The sequence below is a fragment of the Hemiscyllium ocellatum genome, chromosome 17, assembly GCF_020745735.1.
Source record: "Hemiscyllium ocellatum isolate sHemOce1 chromosome 17, sHemOce1.pat.X.cur, whole genome shotgun sequence".
NCBI classification, from domain to species: domain Eukaryota; kingdom Metazoa; phylum Chordata; class Chondrichthyes; order Orectolobiformes; family Hemiscylliidae; genus Hemiscyllium; species Hemiscyllium ocellatum.
This window is the reverse complement of record NC_083417.1, coordinates 27,317,532-27,334,138: the sequence shown is the minus strand read 5'-3', so window position 1 is coordinate 27,334,138 and position 16,607 is coordinate 27,317,532. Positions and strand designations below refer to the sequence as shown.

At 38.2% G+C, this 16,607-nt stretch overlaps 1 protein-coding gene across 2 annotated transcripts in view; it reads left to right on the top strand.

Annotated features, from left to right (window-relative positions):
• The window catches only part of dhx38 (DEAH (Asp-Glu-Ala-His) box polypeptide 38), a 126,253-nt gene that overhangs the window by 41,131 nt on the left and 68,515 nt on the right, over positions 1–16,607 (top strand). For both annotated transcript variants that reach the window (XM_060838008.1, XM_060838009.1), the window contains exons 13-16: positions 508–694; positions 4,482–4,667; positions 5,171–5,311; positions 11,632–11,742. In XM_060838008.1, coding sequence (XP_060693991.1) covers positions 508–694; positions 4,482–4,667; positions 5,171–5,311; positions 11,632–11,742 — 625 coding nt within the window. The remainder of the gene's footprint in view (positions 1–507; positions 695–4,481; positions 4,668–5,170; positions 5,312–11,631; positions 11,743–16,607) is intronic.

The window sequence follows — 16,607 nt, the reverse complement described above, 5'->3', positions numbered from 1 at the left end:
CTAATGGCCACATTGCTCACAATGCAGCTGTGGCATTGACTTGTGTGTTTCTTTCACCAGACTCCTGGGCTACTGGATCTTGCCAGGTTTTCTTTATATAAAGAATCTCAGGACATTGGCATCACTGACAAGTCTAGCATTTACTGTCCAATTCAGCTGTCCTTGAGAAGGTGCTGAATTGGTTTCTTGAACTTCTGCAGTTCATAATATGATGGTACCAGGACAGTACTGTTAACTAGGGAGTTCTGTGATTTTGATCTAACGATGATGAATAAACTGCAATATATTACATGTTTGGATGGTGTATTACTTGGGCAGGAGCTAGGAGGTGATGGTGGTATTATTTTTGTTAATGAAGTAAAAGTCATTGAATTTTTCTGTCTAGTTAGACTGTATCTTTGACATGGCTTTCAGGATATCAAAGGAAAATACTTTGTATCTGTTGGAGTAGATGCAAAAAGTTAAGCTCCACATAAGTAATCCCTTTTTCTTCTTCATTCTGTACAGTGATAACAATGTAGTCATTGTTGTTGGAGAGACTGGTAGTGGAAAGACCACTCAACTAACGCAGTATCTTAGTGAAGATGGTTATTCAAACTATGGCATGATTGGATGTACTCAGCCCAGACGTGTGGCAGCTATGTCTGTGGCAAAACGCGTTAGTGAAGAGATGAATGTGAATCTTGGAGAAGAGGTAATAGTAATGATCAAGTCTTTGGTGCAACTATAAGTTCAATTGCTTACGCTCAGTAGGAGTACACAACACTAACTTTCTTTATCCATTTTTTACAGTATCTATTATGAAACGGTATATTAATTGGATTCTGAATTAGGTTTAACTTTTGTTTTAAGTTGAGTTATTTTTAAAAATGGTGAACTCACAGAACCCAGGGTTTGCAATGGAAAAAGCCCGACAGTTGTTGGCCATTGATATTATTGGGTTTACGTTTATTTTAAAACCCTTTTACATTTGTATATCATCAAACAATAATTTGGGAAAAGTGACTTGGGAAAGATTATAAATTTTATATATTTTATTGAAATCAGAACAATGAAGCAACATTTACTTGTAATGCGCTCAATATATTTCCATGCACCAGTTTAAAATTTCATATCTTGAAGTCATCTCATCCATTTTGTGTTCTGGATCAGTCTTTGTACTTATTTAAGCCTCTATTACCTATTACCTCATTCTTTGAAAATCATTAACGGTACAGCTGTGAACTATTTTCACATTCTCAAATAATTAAAACTCATTTGTGTACAAAGCCCTTTCAGGACAGTCATGTATTTTCCACAAGAAGTGAGGCAGCAACATTAAAAAGCTCAAGGATGGATTTGATGCATCTAGCTTCAAATCAGTGCAAAATATTTAAGTGATTTGTGGTTTTAAAATAAAGAACAGTAAAATTTCTTCTGGAGCAAGGTTTATGTCCAGAACTTATGTGCTATAAAAAGATGGCAAAATTATTCAGAAAGATGGTTTGTCTCCATAAATTGGACATGACATTAGCGAAACAAGTTGCACAACAGACTTGTAGATTTTGTGACTGAGTTTGATCAGATGAATCCATTTGGAAATTGGGAGGTTCCCTGCTTACTTTGTGCATAGTAGCATTCCTGGACAGGAAACCTGACGTCATCTCTGAACCAGTCATAACTTCAGTTAGAGAGCACAGTAGTAGGTAGGTAGCTATGAAGCACTTTCTACACTTTTTTTTCTTGCTAAGACTTGGATTTAGTGGGATCTTTCCATGAGCTACTAAATTGTAATAGGATTCTACAGCGGTATCACTACAGCTGGTGAGAATCCATACACTAGAGCTCCTCACCTGCATTTACAATCTTGAGGTGCACATTCCTCACTTTGACAAATAGGTAATAGGTCAGGTGGCTTTCCTATCCAAAGATACCTATAGTAAGTAACAGGCACAATGCAGTAAATGCTCAGAAACATTCCAATCATAGCATATCATGCATTTAATGGTACTGCATGAAGCAATGTGTTTCAAATCAGTCAACAGCTCCCACATTGAGTATATCTGCCACGATGTCACAGAACGTAGGTAATGTTTCATTCGTGTAGCAATAACCTTGCAGTCTAGATCATCAGAATCAAATTCAGAACAGTGCCATCTACTGCTTGGACACTTGTTTTGCAGCATAGGGTGACGCAGTTAGTAATTGTACCAGTTAGTTGTGACACCAAGATTATTTTGATGCTCTCACAGGTTCACAGCAATGTTGACATTTGAAAATGGTGATGAGGGGAAGCAAGGATTACCACTTTTTTGCCCATCTCCTTTAACAGCAGCCAAAAAAAAGCGATCAGATAGTGGACCATCATCTGCAAATAATGCCAGTGGGCGTGTTTATTTTCAGTTAATTTTTGTCTGCCCTCTTGTCTCTTAGCTGCTTAAAACCCTGCTTCCAGTAGGTCGGCATGCTTTCTGTGCTCAAAGAATGAAGTGATTCATTTATCTAGCATATGTTGTCTTTGCGAGGTCCCAAATATTTTAAAACCAGCAAGTGTTTTAAGTACCAGCTTTGTCTCAGTCATAGTGTTTTCACCTATATGTCAGAACTTAGGTAAGATATGATTTAGCTGGTTAGTATGCAAAACAATACTGTTAAATGTATCTCGGTGTATGTGGCAATAGTAAATTAAATCAAATTGAACTGAATATTGCATGTTGAAGCTTCACTGCAGAGCCTTTAATTATTAATCTGGTCTGATACTTCACTGCAATACAGAGAAATATATTGTTAACCTGAAACATAGTTTACCTTCTCAAGCAGATGTAAAACTTCCTATCCTATTTCAGAATATTCTGAGGAAATGAAAGTGACAAGATGAATGGAATCTCCTATCTTTATTTCTTTGAAGTGTAGTTACTGCTGTTAGCAAATGTGATAGTCAGTTTACATCCAGAAAGGTTTGTCAAACTGCGCTGAGATAAATGACAAATTTATCTAGTTTGTGGTTTTGGTTGAGGAATGAATTTGGACAGGACAGCTAAAAATCTCTGCAAAATACTGCCGTGAAATCTTTTATTTTCACCTCTGTAGGCAGAATCCCCTCAGTCTAAAAATTCCCTCCTTTCACTGGAGCCTAAGTTGTGTGCTCAAGTCATCAATTGGGACATGAACTTTCTGACTCAGATGTTCGCACTACCAGTTTAACCATATTGAGCCTCGTAATCTGTATTGGTGTCTGTGGGCAACAAATGAGTTTGTGTGTATAGAAGTTCAACTTGCTGACTACATGGATAAATCTGTGTAATCTCAGAATTAAGACAGATGAGGAGGAATTTCTTCTGAGAGTAGTGAACTTGTGGAATTCTTTACCGCAGAGAACTGTTTAGGCTGGGTCATTAAGTATATTTAAGGCTGAGATAGACTGATTTATAATCAGTCAGGGAATGGGGAAAAAGGCAGGCAAGTGAAATTGAGTATTACCAGATCAGCCATGATCTTATTGAATGGTGGAACAGACTCAATGGACTGAATGGCCTATTTCTGCTTCTACATCTTGTAGTCTTAGAGTCAGTGGAAACCAGATAAGTTTATCATCAAAATTTGATACCTACCTTTAAATGTTTGCTTCATTTCACAGATTATTTCCGATTCTTCAATCTCATCACTGTGTGATTTATATTTTACTTCCAAATTGGCTGATGCTAAAGAGCTGACCAAATGAAAATTGGATGAAAGTACACCACTTGAATGCTGTAATTTCAAACTATTTGGACATAGACTGTATTCTTGATGAATAAACTAACCTCAAGTAACTGTTCACACAGAGGGATGAGTGAATACTAACAGGGATTATCCAAATCATTGAATTATATATCAACTTTTTAAAGTTAAAACTGCAAATAAATGCAAATTTTATCTAGTTGAAAGAAGAGCAAGATTATTCTTAACTGAAAGATTTGTAATACTTCAAATTAAGATTTCAGCCTGCCTGTTTGATTTGATACTGTTATTTGGCCAGAAGGGCATTTCTGTTTGGATGAGTTGAGATAATGTCAATTGTTAAAAATCCTAAGACTATATGTATGTTGCTGTACTTTAGTTCATTGTCACTGCTATTAATTGCTCAGTATCTTTGTCTGCAAAATGTTTTGCCTGGTGGTATTTTGGGGGTTCATGTAGCAGTGGGTTTAAATTCTGAAAATGTAAGAGTTATCCCTTATCTCATGTTTTCTGCTGTTCCTTTTTTTTTGTTGAAGAAAGATAATGAATAGTATAAACAATTCTATACTTTTATATCTTTGTTCAATGCAAGTTTCCTTACCATGAGTCTTGAATTTTATCAAGGGAGGTTGAGTCAATTTAGACAAATTTAAAATGTCCTGAACTTGTAGGTAAAATGCCTTCAGTTTAATTAATGAGAACCTTGTGAAATGTTTCTTTTGAGGTTTCATATTGTCAGTTGTTATTATAAAAATGCAAATTTCATGTTCTTTCTTTTTTAGGTTGGTTATGCTATTCGCTTTGAAGATTGTACTTCTGAACAAACTGTCATTAAATACATGACCGATGGTATTCTACTGCGGGAATCTCTAAGAGAAGCAGACTTGGACCATTATAGTGCAGTCATTATGGATGAAGCCCACGAACGATCACTAAACACCGATGTACTGTTTGGCTTACTTCGAGAGGTGTGTATGCAGCCAAGACATTTGAAGCTGCAATTTTAAGGAAAAAACCCTCAAGATATTTTGCACAGTTTTGTTCAAGAATTTTCGTATCTTACATCAATTTTTTCCATCCCAGCAGCATATTTATATGAAATGTAATTTCCATTCCAACATGGCACAGAAGTTTTTCCAGAATGGCAACCTGGGGTACAAAAATAATGTGAGGTGGCCAAACATGTATTTCTTTCACTATCTTTTCATAGGATTATTTCAGCTCAGACTTGGAAATTGTTGTGAGGTGAATCTGTGCAACATATATCCTACCAGCTACTTGTGCAGTATTTTACAAAGGTATAATTAGGTGCATAGGTATCTGCATAACCAGATGTTTTGGTTTAATCATAATGAAACAACTTCAACATTTTCCACTTTTCCAGTGAAACTAACTAAATACTTTGCTAATAATACACATGAATTGTAATTAAGTTTTATATTTGTTCAACTGGCATTCAATTTTTTTCTAGGTTGTAGCTCGTCGTGCTGACCTAAAGCTAATTGTTACTTCGGCAACCATGGATGCAGGCAAGTTTGCAGCATTTTTTGGGAATGTTCCTGTTTTTCATATTCCAGGCCGGACATTTCCTGTGGATATTTTCTTCAGTAAGGTATGACACCACTTGGAAATTTTTACTTAAGATACTTTTTTAATTTGATGATTCTTTTCAGCTATACAAACCTGCTAAGTTACAGTGCTCACATATTTTCAGGCTCTGTTGTCCACGATATTTAGATTGCAACACATCAATAGCACACATAGAGTCAATTGAAAGTCATTGTTGTGACTCTCGCTGTGAACTTCTGCAGAATACACAGAAGATGAAATGAAGTCAGTAATTTCAGGTTGAACGTACATGGCTAGAGCAAAATGATGCCCTGCAATACCCTGTGACCCAACCAATGTTTACTTTAGCTTTCCGTGGCACCAGGCCTCCAGCAGGATGTTAATAACACCTCCAGTATTATATGTTGGATTCCTGGGAATAATGAAGTGAAGCATATGACATGATCTATAAGCAGGAACTTGAATGTAACTAGGAACATAAAATAAAATATTTAAAAAAACAAACAGAAGCAAGTCACTTGGCTGCTGAGGCCTATTCTGTCATTCAATAACTCCCTATTTAGTCAGATTTTGTTCTTAACTTCACTTTCCTTCCTTCCATCCACCTTTTATTCACTCAGATTAAAAATCTGTATAACTAGAACTTGAAGTATGTTCAAAATCTACATGCCCTCTAATTTCTTCAGCCATTGTGCAGACCTCCAAGGTGTGTGCATGGCAGCGGCCAGAAAAATTGAAAGTGAATGCATGGGAACAGTGTCGATCGGTGTGTGCAGGCAGTTGGCCATGCAGTCCTGCAGGTTAGACTGAATATTGATCAAGTTTAAAAACCCTCTGTTACAAGAAACATTTTACCTTTAATTGTAATCAACGTGGGTATTACAATTATAGACTCAGATGAGAGAGCCAATTTAAAGATTTCTAGTTCTGATTAGTTAAAAGACCCATTCCAGAGAAGAGTGTGTTTTCATGGATTTCCAAGAAATTATTGTCTGTCAAAATAAGTACAAGTAAAATGGTACTTAACAAAAGCTGTTTTTTCTTCAACAATCCACTTGCAGACACTAGGTTGATGGGTGCAGCCTTCTTGTTCTATCCTGTTAATTGAAGTTCTCCTCCTCACTTACTTCTTTGGTGTGCTGAACCTTTAAAAATCACTCTTGTCATCCACTATCCCCTGTGCATAATCAGAGTCATCTTGATAATTGATCTGCCATTGCATGAACAGCCCATGATCAGAGGCAGGTTCCTTAAACATTGCACACTCAATTCCAAATCTGTTTCTTTAAAAGTAATTGTCATCTTAGTGACATCACTTCCAACAGTCTTCTGATTTGTTCTTTGATATGCCATTCACTATAAGATCACCCATTTTGTCACTGCAAATTGATATGAACCTGCCAACCTTTTACATACTAACTAATAATGTGGCAACAATAAACAATTTGTGCCTGAGTATGTATTGATAACTCCCAGTAATTTAATGTACTTGTAAATGTCCAACTGATACATCTGAATGTTCTGATATACCACAAAGTTAATCAATATTTTTAATTGAAAGAACAATTTGTTAATGCAAGACTTTGTTGTGAAACTTAAAAGGGTTCAGAAAAGACTTACAAGGATATTGCCAAGGTTTGAGTAGTAGGGAAAGGCTGAATAGGCTGGGGCAGTTTTCCTGGAGCATCGGAAGCTGAGGGGTGACCTTATAGACGTTTATAAAATCACGTGGAGCATGAATAGGGTAAATAGACAAGGTATTTTTCCTGAGCTGGGGGAGTCCAGAACTAGAGGGCATAGGTTTAGGGTGAGAGGGGAAAGATTTAAAAGGGGCAACTTTTTCACACAGGGGGTGCATGTATGGAATGAGCTGCCAAAGGAAGTAGTGGAGGTTGGTATAATTACAACATTTAAAAGGCATCTGGATGGGTATACGAATAGAGAGGTTGAGAGGGACATGGACCAAATCCTGGTAAATGGGACTAGATTAATTTAGAGTATCTGGTTGACATGGATGAGGCGGACTGAAGTGTGTCTTTCCATGCTGTACGATGATTCTGGTGCATAAAACAAGTTAACAAAAAAAAAACGATTACAATCTACTCCAGCAAAAACCGTCAACACAGAGTTTATAAAAGTACATTGAAATAAATTTAAAGTATAAATATTAAATCTGAGGTGAGAGAAGACACAGTATGATACTTTTCAGATGAATTGATTGAATGTCTGAATAAATATAAAACTCGCTACAAAACTTAATTCCAATTTTTTTCAAAATATATGCAACTATATTCTGTTACATTTGTTACAAGTCTAAACTATTTTAAAACATTGCTGTGTTCTCAAATAAGAAGCTTTTTGTTACCTCAGGAAGGGTTTTCACATTTGACAGTCTTACATTAGCTTGAGCCATGAAGACCCCCATAAAATCAGTGCCTTCATACTCATTATACTGACCACCTTGACCATGTCGTACTGTTGGGCTGTACTTAAATTGTTTAGATCCTATTCTTCAGTCACACGAATTTTCTCATGTGACAAACACTTGTCCAACCATAATAATCCATCTGAGTATAGACCACATGTATTCTATTCATTTATTCCTTAAAAAAATTTTGTTTTGTCTTTATCCTATCTGATTTGGATCCAGTCCTGAAGAAGGGTCACTGGACTCAAAACGTTAACTCTGATTGTTCTCCAGAGATGCTGCCAGACCTTAGAGTCTTTGAATCACCGAGCATGGAAACAGACCTTTTGGTCCAATCAGTACATGCCAACCATAATCCCTAATTGAACTAGTCCCACCTGCCTGTGCTTGGCCCATATCCCTCCAAACATTTCTTATACAAGTACTTATCCAAATGTCTTACTTTTTGAGCAATTTTTGTCTTTTGTTTTTGTTTCTGATTTCCAGGATCCACAGTTCTTTGTTTTCTGATTTGGATCTAACCTGATTTAGGTCAAGAGCTAGAGTTCAATTAACTTTCCATCTTTGCACATTGACTCTATAAAGGAATATATAACTCTTGTGAGGATCACTAAACCCTACAAATAAAACGTTTTGAGAACTTCTACTTTCCCATAAAACAAGATTTTGCTTCTCCATTATATCATCATTATTTTTGTTGACCATCTTTCCTCTATTTCTATTTCTGTAAAAACTTTTCTTTTAAAATCCCAATCTCCAGTCCATTACCCTGGTAACCAATATTACTTTACTGCAAATGACTTCACTTACTCATGTGTATTACATCAGTATTGTCAATTGTCATCCAGGAGTTAGTGCCACATTCGAGAGAGTGGTTTCAAACTAGTCAACCATCAGCCTGTCGTAGACATACACATGGAATCTGACCTTGCACATAATATCCCAGATACCAACATCACCATCTTGGATACATCCTGACCTACCAGCACAGTTGTATATAGACGGAAGGGAGTTGCCCTGAGAGTCCTCAACATTGAGTCTGGATATGATGAAGGGTCATGGCCTCAGCTTGAAAATGGGCAAGGAAATATGCTGGTGATTACCATGTATAGTCCTCCTTCAGTGGATGAATTGGTACTCTTCAATATCGAACAACACTGAGAGTGGCAAGGATGCAAAATATACTTTGGGTGGGAAATTTCAATGTCCACCATCAAAAGTATCTTAACAGCAGCACTGCAGATTTAGCTGGTTGGATCCTAAAGGGCATTGTTACTAGACTGCATCTATGACAGTTGGTGAAGCAACTAACAAGAGTGAAAAACAGACTTGACCTCAACTGACTGCACCATTTGACTTATATGGAGAGGCTGGATTGGCTGTGACTTTTTTCACTGGAATGTAGGAGGTTGAGGGGTGACCTGAAAGGTTTATAAAATTAGAGGGGCATAGATGAGGCCAGTAGAAAAGGTCTTTTCCCTAAGATGGGGGAGATCAAAATTAGGGAGTGTATTTTTAAGATGAGAGGAGAAAGATTTAAAAGGGACCTGAGGGGCAACTTTTTCACACACAGGGTAGTTTGTATGTAGAATGAACTGCCAGAGGAAATGGTGGGTGCAGGTAAAGTTACAACATTAAAAGACATTTGGACAGCTGCATGAATGGGAAAGGTTTAGAGGGATATGGGCCAAATGTATGCAAGTGGAACTAGTTTAGTTTGGGAAGGATTGTTGGCATGGACAAGTTGGCTGAAGGGTCTGTTTCCTTGCTGTATGACTCTCACAGTCAGCCAGTTGCAGATGCATTTTGTCTGTGACAGTAATGATAAGAGTGACCACTGGTCCTTGTGGAGACCAAGTCCTGTCTTCACATGGAGAATACCCTCCATCATGTTGTGCTAAATGGGACAGCTTTTGAAAAGATCTAGCCAAGATTTGGCATCCATAAGGTGTTGTGGGCATCAACAATGCAATCTGCAATCTCATGGTCCAGCATATCATCACTCTAAGGAGAAAGATTTAAAAAGGACAAGGGGCAACTTGTTTTAGAGACAGTTGTTCATGTGTTGAATGAACTGCAAGAGGACGTGGTTGATGCAGGTACACTTACAATGTTTTAAAAGACATTTGGGTAAGTAGGTGAATAGAAAAGGTTTGGAGGAATATAGGTCAAATGTCGGCAAGTGGAACTAATTTAGTTTGGGAACATGGTTGGCATGGACAAGTTGGACCGAATGGTCTGTTTCTGTGCCGTATGAGTCTGACAATAACTATGACCCTATGACTGTTAAGCCAGGGTATGGACCCTGATTCAATGGAGAGTGCAGGAGAGCATGCCAGGAACAGCACCAGGCATACTGTATAGTTCTGGATGCCACGTTATAGGAAATAGGTAAAAGCATTGGAAGGAGTGCGAATGAGGTTTACAAGCATGTTTCCCGGGATGGGAAACTTTAGTTGTAAGGGTAGATTGAAGAACTTGGTTCTGTTCGCCTTGATTCAGCGATGATCTATTGGAGTTTTCAAAATGATGAGTGGTCTAGATGGAATAAAACAGGGAGAAGTGTCCCAGCTTCTAAAATAATCAAGAATAAGAGGGGATAGAGTCATACAGCACAGAAACAAGCCATTTGGCCCAATTTCTCCATACCTCACAGGTTGTCTAAACTGAACTAATCCAAATTACCTGTATTGGGCCCATATACCTCTAAACCTTTCTGATCCATGTCCTTTCCAAATGTCTTTTAAATGTTGTAATTGTACCCGCCTCGGCTGCTTCCTCTGGCAGGTCATCCAAAACACCTCTCCCTAGGACCCTATCATTATTTGTGTAAGTCCTGCCCTGGTTTGTCTTACCAAACTGTATCTGACATTACTTGACCCATAAATTTAAAGTGATTTTCAAAAGAAGTGTTATGTCAGAAGAAAATGTATTCACAAAGCAAATGTTTCGAGTCAGTGATGTTCTACTGGAAATGTGGTGGAGTTAAGTACAACAGAGGCATTCAAGAGGGCATTGGATGATATTTTTCTAATCAAATAATGTGCAACAGTATGGGGTAAAAGCAGGAGAATGGCACTCAGTCACGATGTCAATTTGGAAAGTTTGTCAAACATAATTACTGAATGGCCCACTTCTGTACCGTAACACTTACTTGATTCTGATTATCCTATGGCAAGTATAGGCCACAAACCGTGTTCTTTCTTTCTATCTTCACTGTCTCCCTAATCTTCTCCATCCATGTTTACACTCAGTCTATCCTAGATCAAATTTGCAGATTGTCACTATACGTGACTCTTCTGTTTTCAATTTGATTATAACTAAACTTATTGCTAGCAATTCTTTTGGATATTTGCAATTTTCTTTTAAACATTTTTGCAAAGAAAATGCCAAATTTGGTTGCAGGCAGGCACTCTCACAATAGCAAGTGGCCTGTTAACCTAGGAATATATTTGTTCCATAGTCTGTATAATCTTGATAATTCCTTTTATCAAAAATGATTGAAAATCAGTCATTTCACGTTACATTCTGACTTGGAGAATGAGAAGCCATTGAATTCTGACTGACTTCAAATAGATGGACTGAACAGCTTAACAGTAATTACATTTTCTAATTTTAAAAGGACACACTATTTAACAGCAAAATAATGCATTGTGTTTACAATCAGCTATTGTATGGGTTAACTGTAAGTAATGGTCCAGCATATTCGTTTCATGATCATGTCATATGTAAATTATGCCCTGCTTCCTTTGCGATACTTCTTAATTTTCAGAATTTGCAGATAAAATAAACATTTATGGCATTACTGAAGACCACCAATACAAGTTAGTTATAGATTATCACTCATACTATTACCAGACCCGATCCCGATCCCAATCCCTTCTAATTACGTTTCTCTATAAGGCCACTTAGTGTATTTTGTTGTGTATTTTTAGACTCCCACAGAAGATTATGTGGAGGGAGGAGTTAAGCAGGCTCTACAAATTCACTTATCAACTATTCCGGGTGACATCTTAATATTTATGCCAGGCCAAGAAGACATTGAGGTGAGTATGGAATTATCAAAGTTTAAAAATGAACTCTTTTCATCTTTATACCTTTTTATAAACTCAGAATACTAAGGCAAGCTAGAGAGGGGTGTGTTTTAATCATGGTAAATGCTTTTCAGGATCAGTTGGAAGAAATAACTGGAAAGATAGGCTGCGCAGAATAACATTCAGTAGTTGCCAAATTGACTGAATTACAAGCTCTCTTGTCATCGTTATTTGCCAGTCAGTGGAAGAAATTTTCCTTTTCAATAAACTAACTGAATGACCAAACGAAAATTAATCCTTTGTGTCATACCCTATTATTTTTCTTAAATTGGTTCTGGCGATACATAACAAGGACCTTCACTGAAACTATTCTGAAAAACTGTTGACTATAAGGCCAATATGGATTAATGTTTTGGAAGTTTGGTTTAATCTGTAATTGAATATAAGCAGGTCAACATGTTTGCCTTGATGAAGGTGCCATATGTAAAAGTCTTTGAGACAAATCCTCTTAGGCAGAAAGAGGGTCGACTTGTGCACAAGTTATACTTTTGAGAGGTGAACTTGATGAATATTCTTAGGCATAACAAGACACTTAGCATTGTGAATCTTACTTTGATGGCTTACTGATAGGGCTGATAGAACATGCATTAATTAATTGGTGCTGTTTTGGAACAGCACCACCAGTTGTCCGAAATATTGCTGCTTGTCGCTGTCCTGCCAGATTCACCTGTATGTTGCTTCCTCACTTGGTTTGCTGCTTCCCCACCTACTCGCAAGCTCTCCCCTCACTGCAAGTCTGCCTGACCCTCCTGTTCATTGCAAGCTTGTCCAACTCTCTCATTTCCTGGCATTCTGTCCAGTGCTCACCTACCACCTCTCCATCCCACTGCTTATTAGCAAATTCCCCCACTCAAAGAAAAACAAAATCCTGAGCTGACCCACTCTCACTCCACATCACCTCTCCTCTCCTCTCCTCTCCTCTCCTCCTCCTCCTCCTCTCCCCCCCCCCCCACATTGACAAGAAGACTTCCTCTTGACTACCTTTAATTGTCACCTCTTGGCTGATGAATCAGTACGCGTCCATGTTGACCACCACTTGGAAGCAACACCGAGGATGTCAAGGATCTAGAATATACTTGGATGGATAACTTCAATGTCTATTACTAAGAGTGGTTCAGCAACACTCCCTACAGGCCAAGCTGGTTAAACCCAAACTGTCATAGCTGCTAGATTAAGTCTGTAGCAGGAGGTAAGGGAAAATTGTACTTGAACCTCATCCTCAGTAATTGCCCTGCGTCTGTCTGCTGCAGATGCATCGATCCATGACTGTATCACTAAGAGTAATCAATGCACAGTTCTTCCAGAGGCAAAGGTTATCTTCACACTGAGGATATTCTTCACCTTTTGTGTGGCAGATCTATATGTTAAATGGGATTGATGTTGAACAGATCTAGCAACTCAAAACTAAACATTTATAAGATGCAGTGGACCATCAGCAGCCAAATTGCACTCTTGACACAGTCTGCAGCTTCATAGCCTTACCCATCTTCCACTCTACCATTACCAACAAAGCAGGATATCAACCAAAGTTTTATGAAGAGTGTAGGAGGGCATGCCAGGATCAACAGCAGGCATGCCTGAACATGAAGTGGCAACATAATGGAACTAAAAATAGGATTAGGTGTGTACCAAGCAGCATATGCAGCAAGAGACAGACAGGGCTAAGCAGTTTGACAATCAATGAATCGAGGGTATCAGGTCTAATCTCTGCAGTCCTGCCTTAAGAGCAAGAATGTAATGCTGGAGCTGTACAGAACGTGTGTTAAATCACAGCTGGAGTATTGTGTGTAGTTCTGGTTAACCCACAACAGGAAGGATATGGGGGGTACAGAGGAGGTTCACCAAGGTGTTGCCTGGGATGGAGCAACTGAGCTAGGAGGAGAACTGGATAGGCTTGAATTGTTTTCTTTAGAACAGAGGTGGCTGAAGGGGGACATGGTGTATAAGATTATGAGGGTTATGGATGGGGTGAATAGGGAGTAGTTTCCCTTGGTTTAGGGGTCAGTCAAGAGGGGGGAATAGTTTTAGGGTAAAGGGCAGGAGATTTAGAGGAGATTTGAGAAAAAGTTTGTTTCACTCGGAGGGTGAGTTGGGAATCTAGAATGCACTGCCTCGGAAGGTAGTGGAGGCCAGAAACCCTGCACCTTTAAAAGAAAATTTGGACGAGTACTTGAACTATCATAGTATTCAAGGACATAGGATAAGTGCAGGAAATTGAGATTAGCATGCTTTAAGTGGTAGTTATTATTGATACAGTCTCAAGGGACCAAGCTCCTTTTCGGTGCTATATGATTCTATGACATTCAGTCAGGTATGATATTGGACAACTCAATAATTCACTGGAAAACAGGCTGCATAACCATTCCCATCCACAATAATCAGAAAGCTCAGCATGTCATTGTGAAGGATAGGCTGAATCTTTGCAACAATCATCACCCACTAGTGCCAATGGGTCATCCATCTCAGCATCCTCCAGAGACCCAGCATTTCAGGCGCCAGTCTTCAGCCAATTCGATTCACTCCGTATGATATCAAGAAGCACAAAGTTGGGGTAATTGCTAAGATCTCATAGCCATTACAGAGGTTCATTTCAAGGAAATCAAATATGGAACTAAATATTCAGGGGCCTGTGATTTCTCAAAAGAACAAGCAGGAAAGAAAGCTTAGTGGAGTAACTTTATTTGTACAGAATGGATTAGGTTCATTGGCACAAAATGATCTTGAATTGGAAGACACACAATTCATAGGGGTGGAGGTACAAAATATCAAGAGGAGGAGCTCACTGGTTAGAGTAGTCTATAAACCCCGTAACAGTAGCTATATGAAAGGACTGTGAATAAATCTGGAGATTAAACAGGGCATGTTTAAAAAAAAGGCAGAAGTTTATTCTTCATGTAGGTTGGGGAAAATCAGATTGGCAAGGGTAGCCACAAGGAAGAATTCATTAAAGTGTAATCAGGACAGTTTTCCAGAACAATATGTTATTGATTCAACCAGGATATTTTGGATTTGGTGATGTGTAATTTGGCAGGTTTATTAAACATTGTCAGAGTAAAAGATCCCCTGGAAAATAATTATCAACATATGGTAGAATTTAGCATTCAGTTTGAGAGGGTGAAGGTTCGGTTGGAAACAAAGGAGTGAAAGTGGAGCTGGCTGGAGTGGACTGGAAAAAGAGTTTGGAGGGAACGATAGTTGAGACACAATGGCAGATGTTTAAGAAAATAATTCATGGCTCACAATCAAGATATACTGTTAGAAGGAATCTAAGTAGGGGATAAGCGATTGATGGGAGTCAGAGCAAAATAATAATGGGGATCTTGGAATGGCAGAGTAGTTGAGTAAATACTTTCCATCAGTTCTCATGGTAGAAGATGCTTTTAGAATTCCAAAAATACTAAACAGTTCAGGGGCAAACAAGGTGAGGGGAAATGAATAAATTAACTATCATGAGAGAAAGAATTACTAGGGTAACAAATGGGGCTAAGGACTGATAAGATTGCTGAACCTCATCGGATGCATCCAAGATGAAAGAAACAGGTGCAGAGAAAATGATCGTATTGTTTTAAGAATCCTTAGATATATATTGAGCTACATTCCTTTATCATGTCATTTATAGGAGACCACTAGTTTCATTCTGATAATTTGAGGTGCAAATACATTAATCCTACACTTTGTCTCTGACCTTCTATTTAAATTGCTGCCCAAACATATTGGTTGCCTCCATTTCCATGTTCTCCTGTTTTTGTTAACAGCCACTTCTTTGGAATCCTGCCAAATACCTCTGCAAACCCATGTAAATATTTGCTTATCTGCTACTTTGATTGTCTTCTCAAAAACTTCATCTAGGTTTATTAGATGTGATGTGCTTTTTACAATTCTATTGTGGCCCACTCTGACTAGCTCGTGTTTGTCCCAGCACTCACTTCTGCCCCATTAACACATTGGAGCAATGAAATTAAAAATGAAGAAAAATGCTAAACTTGGAGGAATACAGAGGTCTTCAAGAGATAGGGAGGGAGTGAGTTCATGGATGGATTTTGAAAGACAAGAGAATTTTAAAATTGTCCATGTCTCTCTCATTTCTTATTACAGATGAGTTGAATGGGAGTGTATTTTGTAGATGGTGTTGAGAAAAGCAGTCCTTGCTTTTGAGAATTTCACTGTAAATGTGGTATTTCTTTACTAGGAGAGTAGAAGAGCTTGGTTTTTTAGCAGTAGCTAGTACATACATGACTGGAAAAACCAAGTAAAAAGTTGCCATAATCATACTGGACCATAAGGCTGCTTTCTCATCACAGAGAGACAACTTAACCTGAGGGTCACCACACGTTCAGGTGAGGGGATGAGGTTGAAAAGGAGACTCCTTCGTGGTAACTGTAGCCAGTGCAGAAATTGAAGCTATACTGTTGGCACCACTCTGGCCATCCAGCCAACTGAGCTAACTGAACCTCACCTGGACAAATCACTAACAGCTTTGCATAATTCACTGCAGAAGAAACATGGTTAAAGGATCCCTATGTAGAGTTGTCAAAGTAGCAGCCAAGTTAGGCATATGCAGCATTTGGGGGCCAGATCTGTTTTCTGATTGAGAATAATGGACTCTATTTCAGCTTCATTTTAGTTAGTATTTCATGTTAGTGAAGAGCCAATGCTGTTTTTTTTAATATAAATGACTGTTTGAGATTGGAACTCTGCACGTATCCATTCATGCTCAGAGCTTAATTTGCTTTGGTCAAAGAGCAATATTAAAAGCACAGTACCACAGGTCACTCATCATTTCTTAAGTGGTAGACTGAGGTGAACCTAAATTTTTG